The following is a 14563-nucleotide window of genomic DNA, read 5'->3' on the forward strand; positions in this document are numbered from 1 at the left end:
AAGGGGAGGAAGACTCTCCTCTCGAACTAAGTTTAGAGAACACTTTATAAACTCTATTTTCTGAATCTAAGATCATCACGTACATTTATAATTAATTAATATTAAAAAATTTATTATATTATTTTATTAATTTAGAAAAACAATCTTTATATTTTTAATAGTAAAACATTATCTAAAATTTAGATTTTAAATGTTGCAAAAATATTAATAATAATTTTTCTATCAATATGATCAAAATTGATGTTATTTATAAAAGTAAATATTTATGTATAGTTTAAAAGACAAAAATAATGAATAAATTAAATTAATTATTAATTTATTTAATATATAAAAATTTATTTAAATTTTATTATATTTAGATTGATTCTAAATAAATAAATTCATTTATGAATAAAATTTAATTTTTCTTTAAAAAAATAATACCAAACAAAACTTAAAGACAAAACTGTACAGCTATTCAAAAGATGAACCTGGATGATTTCCTACATTATATTCAACCTACCAAAAAATGTCTATCCAAAAGAAAATTTTGCATCTTGGAAACTGGAATGAAGAAATTTTTTTTTTTTTTATAATTGTTCAAAGAATGAACCTGGCTGATTTTCAGGTTATATTGAAAATCAACCCAATAAAAATAAGAAAAAAAAATACTAAACAGAGCGACTAATCTTGTCGTTAGCTAGTTCAACTGAAGTGACACTTTATTCGCATTAAATGGAATTTGCTGCTTAAGTTTACTTTAAAAAAGTTGCAATTGGGTCTGAAATTTTTACAAAACGTTTGTGGAGACGAGGATTTTATATGAAATAAAAAACAAGGGAGTTTGTGATAATAAATTAAAGATGAAGTATGGAAATGTAAAGAAGTTTTGAAAGTTGAGTGGGTTTGGAATAGGCAGAGTAGAGAGAGCAAGGAGCAGAATCTCTGTGCATGAATTTAGATGTTTACTAGTTTTGCTATAACACGAGGACAAGTATGTGAGTACGGGCTTTTTGCAACATCCGGCTATATATGTGTCAGCTGTCTGCTCCTGATTTGGACAGATATTAAATTAAAAAATTGGATTAATTTGATTTTTTCATTCATAATTTAATTACAATCTATCTTCTTCAATGGATTTGACAATTTGGCTTTTTTGGATGGAAAGTATTATAAGGAAATAAAATTCCACTGGATGAGCAAATAATTTTCTTGTTTTGGTTGTATTACCAAATTTATTTTTAAAAAATATATATTTTTATTGAAACTAATTTTTATTTAAAAAAAAATTAAAAGGTTACTGTACGAATTTAGATTAATTATGACAGTGAATTAGAATATTGGATATTTAGAAAAGAGAAAAAATAAGGTATGTCGTGTCACTTGATAAATTTCACTTTGCTTAATTATTACACTTTGCCTAATTAAAGTGAAGTACAATTATTATTTTATTACACTATAATTTTCGGTAAAATCTCTGAAAATCTAGTTTTATAAATATATTTTCTAAGAAATTAAGAAACAGAATAGTTTGAACTAAGTAAACCTTTATTAGTTAAATTGATTTTGATAGATTTAATTTAATTTAAAATAAAAAAGTAATTTTCATTTTTAAAAATATTAATTATAGAATTAAATTCTAACAAAATAAATTAGAAATAAAATGGGGGGAGAAATCTCCAATTTAGGACTGATTTGAATTTGAATCCGTAACCAAGTGGCCACATGGATGAATATGATTCATCATTGTCACGTGCGCTTCAGGGGCATGAACATGATGGTCTAGGGCCTAGATGTGAATTTACAAAAACTTTAATTAAAATCATAAATTTAAATTTTAATGATTAAATACAAAAATGTCAATAATAACTTTACGAAAATCAGAAATGATATGACTCATTGGTTACTGTGTTCTCGTCTCATTTAAGAGTTTCTGTGTTATTATTTAGGAAATAAAATATTCAATAAATTATTAAAATTAGAAAATAACACTTGTTAAAAAAAAACTCCAAATCTATTTTAAAAAAAAAAAAAAACTCCAAAAGCGGCATGAGATTAAGTATTAGCTATAGAAAATCAGTGCGCTAATTAATTTTTTATGTAAAAAATAGAAAAAGAATAGCCATTATTTTAATCACATTTATCTGTACCACTAATATTTGCTACAATTGTATTTAAAAATTCAATTAAATTGAAATGCGAGTAAAGAGATTCTAAATGATGAACTGTGTCTGTGCAGATCTTAATTAAATTGGCAATTAATAATAATATCCAATTGAAAATGATTAAGCAACAAAGGAAAGGAAAGATGATTTAGCTCCGCCAATCATGCAGGGGATATTATATTAATTAGAAAAAAAAAATCAAGTGTTTGAATTCTAAAAACAATAGTTTTTTTATATATTTTTTATGGTAATTTTTAATTTTAATGAAATTAAATTTAAAAAATTAAAGTGTTGAAACTTAAAAATAGAAATTCATTAATTATATTATATTTTGAGAATAAAAAAATAATAATTTTCTCTATTAATTAACTAAGTAATGTTAAAATACAGTAATCAGAATGGGCAGCAGAAAGCAGAGATGAATGGTGGGAAATGGTAATTATATAAAGAGAGTAATCCATAAAATAATATGTGATCCATGTGTATATATTTACAATTAAATCATAATTAATTTATAGCAAATGGGTAATTAATAAATTAATCAGCCAATGGGAGAGATTTAGATCTTGCAAATAATTAATAAATTAATTATAACATAATTAATTTTATGTTATAATTTTCCATGTTTAGATACAAGAAAATAAGATAACTTTTTTTTTTTTTTTTTTTTTACTGAGATTCCTTTAAATATTAAAATTTGTTCTAAGCTAAAAGAGACTATATTTTTAGTCACTGAGATATTAGGAGATTTTAAAAATATAATATGCATTATATATTGTACGTTGACATTTAATTAATTATACATAATAATATATGAAATATATTTTTTGTATTATGTTTATTATAATTGGACTTCTTTTATAATTAAATATTCATTATATAAAAATTTCTCCTTAAATCAATAATTTATATTAAAATAATTAATAGATTTTCTGATGTAAATAGTAATAATTAAATTAAATTAAATTAAATTAATGTGCCTATAATAAGAATGGTAAATATTAGTTTATTATAAGAAAGTATCAGAGTCCAATAATTTTCTTTACTTCTTACTGCAACAACGTATAATATATTTTAACTTCTCATACAAGTTAAATTAAATTACTCATATTATTTATTGTTTAAAATTGAAAAATAAAATAGATTCATATAAATTATCCTATTTTATATGGACACGTATATTTTTATATAATAAAATATTTTTAATTAATATTATTCAAAAATAATTTTTTTTATCTTATTTGAAATAATTTATTAATCATTAATATAATAGAATTATTTTAATTTATTCTAATAAACTTACTCTGAAAAAATTGAAGTATTCAAGCAATATATCAAAAAGTTAGCATAAAATAATATATCAAAATGGATAAAAAAATAACTTTAACTGGTAATAAAATAAAAAAACAAATAAAACTATATAATTTATTATGGAAAGTTTATAATCCATATATTTGTAGCACAAAAGTAATTTTTTCCTTCTTAAAAAAATTATTGATATTTATTTTATTTTTAGAATAAAAATATTAACAGTAATATTTATTGTTGCAGTAAAAAAATTTATATATATATTTTTAAAAAATTTATGGCAAACTAAAATTATTTGATACTAAATATATTAATATTTATGAAAAAATTTAAGTGGATACTAATACAGTATATTATCATCAAGGAAATAAAATTATCATATATTTTTTAAAAAATTTATAGTGTAGTAAAATTATTTAATACTAAATATATTAATATTTATGAAAAAATTTAAGTTGATATTAATACGATACATTATTGTAAAAAAAAAATTATATTATGAAAAATTTATATTATAATTTTCACTGTTCAAATATATAAATATGTTTATTAATAAGCAATAAAATAATAAGTATGTATAATTTAAGTTTTTTATATTTTATTTTATTTTGAATTAATCTATAATAATTAAATTTTAATGTCAATATTTTTATTTTAAAGATATTTTATTTATAATTATTTATGTGAAATTAATATATATATATATATATATATATAAAATAAAAGTACAAAATAATATATCATAATTACAGATATAAAGAAAATATAACATATAAATTATTTTTATTAAATATATAATATTATTTAATACTATTAATAGCTTTTATTTTTTAATATAGGTTAATTAAATAAAATACTGTTAATTTTACAGAGAAATTCAGCTTACAATAATAATGAAATATTTAAAATTTTATTTAATAAATAGATAAAATATCTAAAATCATTCAGGAAATCAAAAAACATGTTAAAACTTTACCATGTTTAAATATTTGCAATCCTGATATACCAAAAATAGTAGAAACAGATGCTTCTGATCAAGGATTTGGAGGAATATTAAAACAACATATCAATAATAAAGACCATATTATAAGATACTACTCAGGAGTTTGGAATCCTACTCAAGAAAAATATTCTACCATCAAAAAAGAAATTTTAGCAATAGTATTATGTGTCACAAAATTTCAAAGAGATTTATTAAATCAGAAATTTACAATTCAAGTAGACTGTAAAACTGCTAAGGATGTTCTAATCAAAGATGTAAAAAATTTAGCAGCCAAACATATAAATTATTTTTATTAAATATATAATATTATTTAATACTATTAATAGCTTTTATTTTTTAATATAGGTTAATTAAATAAAATACTGTTAATTTTACAGAGAAATTCAGCTTACAATAATAATGAAATATTTAAAATTTTATTTAATAAATAGATAAAATATCATGCTTGCATTTTATGATGATAATTTAAAATTTATTCAATAAGATTTTTACTTTTGTAAATTTTTATAGATTCATCCATCGTGTAATTAAACTAAAAATATTATTTAAAAATTAAAATTTTACTATTAAAATAATAAAAATATAAAATTACATATATGCACGCACCTACCAAAAAGAAACTAGTATGTATTAAATATAGATATATTAAGAAATTAATCAATACACTATTTCGAAAAGGAAAGTATGTTTTAAAAGTATTTTAATTTTAAAAAATAGATTAAAATACTCTTAAAATTTTAAAAATTTTATTAATTATTTTATTAATTAATTTTAACAGTTAAGTGTTAAAAAGTTTTAAAATATTTTCAATACAAAAATATTAAATTGATAAACTATTTTAAAAATTTCAAAAATAATTTCTATATTTTTTAAAATTTAAAATTGATATATTTTTTTATATTACATGATTAAATTGTAATTTTTTTTTATTTTTTAAATATTTTTTATGACTATAATAATTTGAAAATATAATGATGATTAGTTTTTTGAGATTTCATATCATGTGATCTGTATGCATGTGTTTGTGTATGAGGGGGAAAAAAAAGTGTGGGCAGCTACAGTAGAAGGTTATTGAGTCCTTAGTAACAAAAGAATATGCCGAAAATTACACACGCCTCATTTTCCTTAAAATTGGAGCATCACACATTGAAACTGAGAGAATATGCGGTGCACGGCTTTATAACATTAACTATTATTATTATTATTTTTAACTTTTCCTTCGCCTATTGACCCATCATCATCCTTCATACAAAGAAGTGTGTAGAATTAGAATAGCCTCTCTTTGTGTCAACACTTTTCTTCCATGCTATTGTCTATTAATACACCACTTGTTCTATAAATATATCCACCTCGTAACCCTCATTGCCTTTCTAGCTTATCCACAGAGAGAGAGAGAGAGAGAGAGAGAGAGAGAGAGAGAGGGTGGCCATGTCTCTTGCCTACTGTGTTACGGAGCAGAAGCCTTGTGTTGGTTGGGTTGAGAAATATTTCAAAGATTGTCTTTGTAATCTAAGAGATGATTTTTCTTTTGGTTTTGGTCTCATTAGTTTAGTTTGTTGGGGAGTTGCAGAGATCCCTCAAATCATCACCAACTTCAGAACTAAGTCCAGCCATGGAGTCTCCCTTCTTTTTCTCCTCACTTGGGTTGCTGGGTATTTTCTCTCTCTTTCTCTTATTTTTCTTCTCTATCATCTCTTTTCGTGAGAGATAACTTTTTATATTATCAACGGATAACTCTTTCCAGCTTAAGATATTATTATTGTTTTTAATTAATCTATTGGGTTGGTGCAGAGATGTTTTTAATCTTGTGGGCTGCCTTCTGGAGCCAGCAACGGTGAGTGTGAGTCAGGCAAAGGAAGCCATAGAAAAACAGGGACTTTATGGTCCATACAATGGCCTCATATTGGCTGCCTAGCTGTGCCCAAACCTTTATCTGTTACATTTTTATGTCTGCTTTCGAATATATATATATATAATAACTTATCCATTAATCTCATATTGTTTTTTTGCTCTTTATATCTTCTCTATATGCAGCTGCCCACCCAGTTCTATACTGCCCTGGTGAGTGTGCACTTTCTTGGTTAGCCAGGTTTGCATATATATTTTATTATATACTTTTATTGCCTCATTTACAAAATGGACCCTCAATATTCACATAATTGCAATTTTGTTAGTGCTAGCCTTTTTTGGGCTGGAATTGTAGCCCATACCAACCCAATTTGTACGCCAATTTAGGTTCAATACAGTACAAACTTTATTTTATAACATAAAATCCTGCAACATTTAAATAACATAAAATCTCATTTCATTGTTGGAACTGATGAACCGTTTTTATAAATTATCTCTGATTTCAATGATTTTCTTGGCTAATCCCTTCTTTGAAAAGACAATTACAAAGCGGAAACATAGTTAAGTGCTCAGTTACTAATATTATTCACAAGTCCAACTTCAAATTGTGTCTCTAAATTCTGAGATAGGAAAGAAACTAAAGAAAGCATTTGATTATTACCACACAAGTTGATCTGTGGTCCCAAGTAACCAAGGTTGTTTTCCATGTAGTAAATACTCTTGGCCAGGCTCCCATTAACTTGTGTGTCAGCTACAGTGCCAGATGCCTCAGGACAGAGAATAATGACAACCCCTTAACTTAGTTGTGTGTGTTCTATTTCAATACACAAAACACAGAAACTTCCCATCATGTGTAACTCTCTGTGTTTTTAATTTACAGCTTTACACTGTAAGCACAGTAGTGTTAGTGTTGCAAGGTTTCTACTATGATCACATCTACAAGTTGTGGAAATGGCAGAGAGCTGATGCTGACCAACAGGCGAGTACCCTTTTGTTTCTTTCATGTTTTGGCCATTTCTAACTAGTCTTTGATTCTAATCTAGAAGCTTGTTAATTGCAATCAGGCTGTGGATGATGATAAAAAACCACTGAAACCCAAGTCAGCTGGCTCAGCGATTCCAATACCCACTGCCTCGCCTAGAGCAACTCCTCGTAGGGAGTATTATTACACGTATGAACTTTCTCTTATCCTATTTAATTATGTAATTTTTGTAATTAATTATGATGATTAACAAAATTATATTTCTTTTCAGTTCAGCTAGATCTATGGCAAGCAGTGGTACTCCACCATTTCGAAGTTACCTTAGAGCTGCCAGAAGCGGCCCTTCTGCAATGGGACTTGACCATGAATCATCCTCAGATGATGAGGCAGCTTCTGTTCCATCTAAATTTGTTAGCCAGCCTAGGCCAATTCCACGATCGGTGAGCCCCCGAAACTTACCAGAAACTGTTGGAAACCATGAGACTGACTTGAATTATTTCAAAATTTTCAGGCTGGTTATGGAACATTTCTAGCCACATCGCTCAACCTGCCCCTGCACAGCAAGGCTTTGACAGATGCATACATTGGATTTACTGGTAGAAGGCTTTTACATGTATGATCATGAGTAATTCTGATTTTAAAATAATTTTTTTTCGGAAAATTTCTTCTTTAAACTTCTCATTTCTCTGTATGTTTGTGATCAATACCAGGAAGGAGGTGCAATGGAGCACAGTTCTTTCGGACAGTGGCTGGGATGGCTTATGGCAGCTATATATATGGGAGGTCGAATCCCTCAAATCTGGTTAAATGTAAATCTTCATTGATTGAGAAGTAAATTGTCTTATTTATAATCTATTTTTGTAATTTCTAATCCAAATTAATGATGTCTTTGGCAGATCAAAAGAGGGAGCGTCGAGGTGATGCTTCTGCACATTCCCTTGACTATTTTTCTCTGCTTTTATTGAGAAATTTTTTTTGAGATATCTTTACTAAGTTGAGATTAAACTTGAAACTTATGCAGGGCTTAAATCCCCTAATGTTCATCTTCGCACTAGTGGCAAACCTCACTTATGTTCTAAGGTTCAACTCTTTTTTCGTAACATTCCTCACACGCATATTCGCACGACGCATTCACACGAACATATATAAATCTTTAGACTCACTAACTTCTCTGTGCATAACTGCAGTATTCTTGTTAGAACAACAGAATGGGACAGTATCAAAGCTAATATGCCATGGTTGCTAGATGCTGCAGTCTGCGTCGCACTCGACTTATTCGTATCCTTGCTTTATGTTCTCTTGCAGAATGATTGCCCTTTTCCTTGTATTTTCTGTTGCTTTTTGTTGCTAAATTTACAACATAACTTGCTATGCCTTAACAATAATTTTGACAGATCATATTGCAGTACATCTACTACAGATACCTTCATCGAAAAATGATGAGCCGTGAAGAAGAATATGGAGACTACATGGATGCAAACAAGGCAGCTTTATCTTGATTCCACATTGTATATTAGTGTAATTTGCAGATTCATTGTTGAGAGTTGAAATCTTAACTAAGAGATCTTTCAAATGCTTGATCTTAGCAAAGATTGATCTGTTCTTGGAATTGCATTTGGTTTTAACTAGTAAATTCTGTATTAGCTGTGAGCTGAGTGGTGAGCTGCGAAGGAACCTTGGATGCCTTTATGCTGTAGGTCAAGCGTTAAGTCAGACTGGCGATGGGTAACAATAAATTTTTTTTTTGGTTGAATGTATAATTACATTTTTGTATTAATTGGGATTAATTTATTAAACAACTGAATGATCCAATTTGGAGAGTATATGAATTTATAAAAATTATAATAAAATGAGCAAAATTTAAAATAAAATTAAGGGTACAAATTATCAATAATATTAATATTTGAGATGTATAAATTAATAAAGTTATTAAACGAGGGTATTTTATTGTTTTATGAAAAATTTAGAGTCAAATAGTAAAATTATATATGATTAATGTGTATAATTGACTGTTCAATATAAATATTTAATTGAAATATTTTTATGTTAAACATTTATATTCATGAGCTTCGATTTAAATAAATTGACTGAATTGATTTAATTTAAAAAATTAATTCGTTTTATATAATAAATCATTATAGAATCAAACCAACCGTATATATATTTTTAAAGCTAAAATCAATTATAACATTTGATTGTGTTTTGCTGGTTAACAAGGTTATACTTAAAGTTTTTAGGAGGGATCCAATCTCAGCATCTTCAATGAGTAATTTTTTCCTTTCCTTTTTTTTCTAACTTTAAATCCTAACCATTCATTCTAATAAATCTCAGCCGTCAAATTTCATATATATATGTTTATCATTTTAAAATGAGAAACCCTAGACATCATATTATTTTTTTTCTTTGCCGCCTCCTCCTCTACCACTCCTTCATCCCCTTTCTCTTCTCAATACTAGCAATTTTTTCTCCATTTTTAAAATCAAATATATGGATCAAGAAGAAGGATGCAGCTTGTGGTACTATAGCTCGAGCATCACAGCTTTAAGTGGCTTCTCAATGTCTCCGCTGCACAGCTCCAAGTAGCGCTAGGCGACCTCCCACATCGCAGCAACACAGCATTCAAAGCCTTGTGTTGATATTTCTACTCTTGTATTATATTTCTTTTAATCTTAATATGGGTTTGTTACTTTTCATTTTAAGATGGGTTTACAATTATTATGTGGATTTGTGTTTTTATTGTGTAAATCTTATTTATTTACGTTTTTTGATTGATGTTTTGTTTGAAAGAAAAAATTAAGATAAACAGAATAAATTCATATTTTTTGGCTTGAGAGAAACCAAAAGAAAATATAGGAATTTTTGAAAAAGCTCTAGAAAATTTCGAAACCGAAAATTAAACCGTACGAAAAAATCAATTTAATTTGATTGGATTTTTTTTAATAAATAATTTCATTTCATTTGATTTTATATTTATTTAAAATTTAATTTTCAATTTTTTTATTCAATTTTGAACCAGAGCGATTGCTCACTCCTAATATTATATATAATTAAAATTCATTTTATAATAGGATTTATTACTATTGTATAATTATTATTATCATATATCTAAATATATAGATATATTTATTTTTACTATTAAATTTAAATAAGGGATCATATTTTTACTAATTTTTTAATATTAAATTTAAATAAGATCATATTTTTACTAATAAAAAACTAATTTTTTCAGATTTAATGTAAGTTTTTTTAGTATAATTATGATAATTTGAAAAAGATTTAATTTTATTATTTGAGATTTAAAGTGTTGAACATAAACTTAAATTATAGTGAATTTTTAAAATTTTTATTTAATAAGCTTATAATTAGTAACAAGTGAAACTATTATTTCTTTATTTATTTTCACAATTTTTTGGTAACATAATAAATTTGTGATTAATTATTTTAATTTTAATAATTTTAAGCATTTAATAGATATAATTCTAATTTGCATGTTTAATGGAATATTATTAGTATTCCTAAATTTTAGTCTTGCCATTTGGCATGCTTTTCTTTTGCCTTGCAAAGTGCAAGTCGTCTTCTATCTCATGGATGCTGATTTTGCAACCCTTAATTTGGTTGACAGCAATAATGATGAAGATGTTGTCCTTCCACTTGAGTCTACAGCGGAAGAGAACTTGACAGCCTTTAATGAATTCTGCCTGGTGGTTAGCTTTTTAATGGATAAGCCTACAAATTTTGGAGCCATACGTAATACTTTGTCAAGTTTATGGCGGCCAGGGAAAAGGGTCTTCATGCAAGAAATTTTGCAGTGCCGTTTTCTTTTTTAGTTCTTCCATGACGTTGATTTAAAGTGAGTTTTAGAGGGCTCCCCGTGGACCTTCAATAATTCACTTCTCCTTTTACACCATCTACAGGCTGGTGACAATCCGATGGAGGTTCCTTTGCATGATGCTATTTTCTGGATCCAAGTGCACAACATCCTGATTGGTTATTATAATGAATCTGTTGTTGTGTTACTAGGTAACTTTTTGGGTAAATTTGTGGCATATCACTCGGCTTCCCTCTCAAAAGGGTGGTAGAACTATTTTCGAATGCAAGTTTCTGTGGATATTAGGAAGCCTTTGAAAAAGATGAAAAAAAGTTACAACCAAGGAAGGTAAAGAAGTAAATGTCTCTTTCAAGTATGAAAAATTGCCCACTTTTTGCTACATGTGTAGTCGAATAGGCCATTCTGAGTACTTTTGCGAGCTTCTCTTTGATGCTTTGATGTCCACAGCTCCTTGTGCATGGAGTAGTTGGCTACGAGTAGATACTCATCAAACTTTTATTTTGGATAATCCATGGATTTGAGACAAGTTTGGAGCTGTTGTGAACCAGAATGTTGTAGGTGGCACAATGAACAATGACTCTTTGCATGTTTTTAATGATGTACCTATGAAAACCATAGAAGAAATTGAGGATCGAACCGATGGGACGGGAGAGGAGGATGTTGTCTTTTTGGAGGATTGTAACAAATTCCCAAGAACGTTTATTGATTCTATCACACAAGATGCAGGACAATATAGTTCAGGTGAAATACACCTTGCTAATGCATACTTTGTTTCTAACTACATTGGTGGGTCCTGGTGATCAAGCTCGCTGGGATCCTGATTTGCTTAAGTTGGAATTGCGGGGTCTTGACAATTGCCATAAAATTCGAACGTTAAAAGGATTGATTAGTGCCAACAAACTTGATGTTATTTTCCTTTGTGAGACTCTTTGTTCATGAAAATAAAATAAATGAAATAAAAGTTCACTTTGGGTATGATAATTGTTTTTCTATGGACTGATTGGACTATAGTGGTGGTCTAGCAGTGTTATGGAATTCTTTTTGCTATGTTTCTATTGTTTGCTTTTTTTCTCACTTTTATTGATATGAATGTGATTAGTTCCGAAACTGGTCCGTGGCGTATCATTGGATTTTATAGTTATGTTGAGTGACACAGGAGACAAGAACCTTAGGGTATCTTAACCCAGCTTGTCCAAAGATCCAATCTATCATAGGTGTGCAGTGGAGATCTTAATGATATGCTAAGTCTTGATGATAAGTTAGGTGGCTTTTCTTATCCAGGGTACCTTCTTAGGGGCTTTCAAGGTATTGTTTCTGATTGTCAGTTGTTAAATATCCCGTTATCTCTGATTATGCTTTCACATGGAGAAAGGATGGGGTATAGATGTTTGGATTAGAGAAAGATTGGACAGGGCTCTTGCAAATCAAGCATGGCTAGATTTATTTCCTAATTGCCGTCTAAGCTCCTGTTTCAAATCATTCCCCTCTTATTTTACAGACTAGTTGCCTTAGGTGGTGTGAAAAGGTTAAGAGGTTCAGGTTTGAGAATTACTGGTTGACCAATTCTGAACTTCTAAAGATTATTAGCGAAGTCTAGGAGGATTCTCGTGGTGCAAATATCCTTCTTCACCTTAGGCATTATGTTCAAAGATTGCAAGTTTGGAGAAAATCTATTCCAGAAAATTTCAGAAAGAGATTAGGAAGCTTCAAAATGAATTGTCTGCTATCAAAGGTCAAAATGATGATATTGCTGCCTATGTCGAGATTGGGTTGAGACAGGATCTTAATGGAGTCCTTGCAAAAGAAGAGACATTTTGGAAACAACGGTCGAAGACCTTTTGGCTCTAGTAGGGACATTTCAATACTAAGTTTTTCATGCTCAAGCTTCTACTAGAAGGCGTACTAACACGATAGATGTTCTACGAGATCCTAATAGAGGTTGGGTGCAGGATAAAACAGGTACAGGCAGATTAATTGTTGAGTATTTCAATGATCTTTTTTCTACTCCCTCAAGTAATTATGAGCCAGTGGTGAATCTGCTTGAGAATAAAGTCACGAATGACATAAACAATGGATTGCTAGCCCCTTTCAAGTCAGATGAGTTCTTAAAGGCTATTTTTCAAATGCACTCTGACAAATCTCCAGGACTTGATGGCCTTAATCCTACATTCTATCAGAAGGTGATGATGGGGTAGCTGGTTGCCAAGCTTGGTTGACTACTGGAGTTTTCCCAATAAAGATGAATGACACCTTGCTTGTGCTTATTTCGAATAAGGATAAACATCCTCCCTTAAGAATCTTAGGCCCATTTTCCTATGCAATGTTCTCTACAAAATTATCTCAAAGGTCATAGTTAATTGGCTTAAGGTGTTATTGTCCCATATTGTTGCGCCATATCAATAAGAGTCGGCTAATCACAGATAATGCGATGGTTCCTTTTGAAATTGTCTATTATATGAAGAGGAAGAGTAGAGGTAATAGAGGAGAGGTGACTCTTAAAGTTGACATCAATGAGGTTTATGATAGGGTGGATTTCTTAAAGTCGACATCAATGAGGTTTATGATAGGGTGGATTGGAGCTTTCTCAGGTTGGTTATGCTAAAATTGGATTTTGCTCCTTGTTGGGTTGGGTTTTGCTCCTTGCTAGGTGGATCTAATTATGCTTTGGATCAATACAATACAATAATTTGTTCTCTTAAATGGGACTGAATTTGGACCTATCGTCCCTCATAGAGGGCTTAGACAGAGTGACACTCTCTCTCCTTATTTATTCATTTTGTGTACAGAAATGTTGTCTACTCTATTTCGGAAGGCTAAGTCTAGAGGAGACATTAGGACTGTAAAGATATATCGACGGGATCCTAGTATATCCTATCTTTTATTTGCCGATGATAGTTTTTTCTTTTTTAAAGTTGAAGAGAGGGAGTGCAAGATGGTAAAGCATATCTTGAGCACTTATGAGGCTACTGCTAGTCAGACGGTGAATTTTCAGAGGTCTGGTATTTTCATTTCCTCTAATGTATCTGAAACTTATAAAAATTTAGTCACAATGTCATTTTGGATGTGTTAGCTCTTTTAGATCATGCAAGATACTTTATCTTCCTTCGTTTATAGGTGTAAAAGTAAGAGAGTTGTTTGTTTCTATTTAAAAAAAAGGGATTGGATGCGAATTTGTGGATGGAAGGGGAAGTTATTGTCTAGGGCAGGGAAAGAGATCCTTCTTAAATTAGTTGCTCAAGCAATCCCTTCTTACTATATGAGTGTGCCTTTGCTTCTTTCTTCCTTGTGTGAGAAGATTCAAAGGAGCTGAATTCCTTTTGGTGGAGTTTTGATTTTGAGAGACCGTATGTATATTGGTAAGGAGTTTAAATGGGGTTTAAAAACCTTCGTAATTTTAACTTAACAATGTGAAGTAGACAAGGGTGGCATATCCTTTTAGATCCTAGCTC

General features: G+C 28.8%; 1 protein-coding gene across 2 annotated transcripts; it reads left to right on the forward strand.

Moving 5' to 3' along the window:
• The first annotated feature begins 5726 nt into the window (after positions 1 to 5726).
• LOC110628140 (probable vacuolar amino acid transporter YPQ1) lies at positions 5727 to 12089 on the forward strand. 2 transcript variants are annotated; one of them, XM_021774649.2, is made up of 13 exons: positions 5727 to 6107; positions 6247 to 6289; positions 6490 to 6516; positions 7184 to 7282; positions 7368 to 7474; positions 7557 to 7725; positions 7797 to 7898; positions 7996 to 8094; positions 8182 to 8202; positions 8307 to 8365; positions 8473 to 8563; positions 8680 to 8803; positions 10908 to 12089. In XM_021774649.2, exons 1-12 carry the CDS (start codon positions 5884 to 5886, stop codon positions 8782 to 8784), a joined length of 1146 nt encoding a protein of 381 aa, XP_021630341.1. In that variant the 5' UTR covers positions 5727 to 5883; the 3' UTR covers positions 8785 to 8803; positions 10908 to 12089. The 2 variants fall into 2 exon arrangements, with proteins under 2 accessions (XP_021630341.1, XP_021630340.1); XM_021774648.2 differs by lacking the exon at positions 10908 to 12089 and having other exon boundaries at positions 5728 to 6107; positions 8680 to 8894.
• Positions 12090 to 14563: the final 2474 nt, after the last annotated feature.

The sequence above is a fragment of the Manihot esculenta genome, chromosome 12 (genome assembly GCF_001659605.2).
Source record: "Manihot esculenta cultivar AM560-2 chromosome 12, M.esculenta_v8, whole genome shotgun sequence".
Taxonomy (NCBI): domain Eukaryota; kingdom Viridiplantae; phylum Streptophyta; class Magnoliopsida; order Malpighiales; family Euphorbiaceae; genus Manihot; species Manihot esculenta.

Coding starts and splice junctions, on each gene's coding strand:
- LOC110628140 (XM_021774649.2), top strand. CDS start 5,884: ATGTCTCTTGCCTACTGTGTTACGGAGCAGAAGCCTTGTGTTGGTTGG. Junction 7,283..7,367: donor GAGCTGATGCTGACCAACAG/GCGAGTACCCTT, acceptor AATTGCAATCAG/GCTGTGGATGATGATAAAAA. Junction 8,366..8,472: donor AACCTCACTTATGTTCTAAG/GTTCAACTCTTT, acceptor GCATAACTGCAG/TATTCTTGTTAGAACAACAG.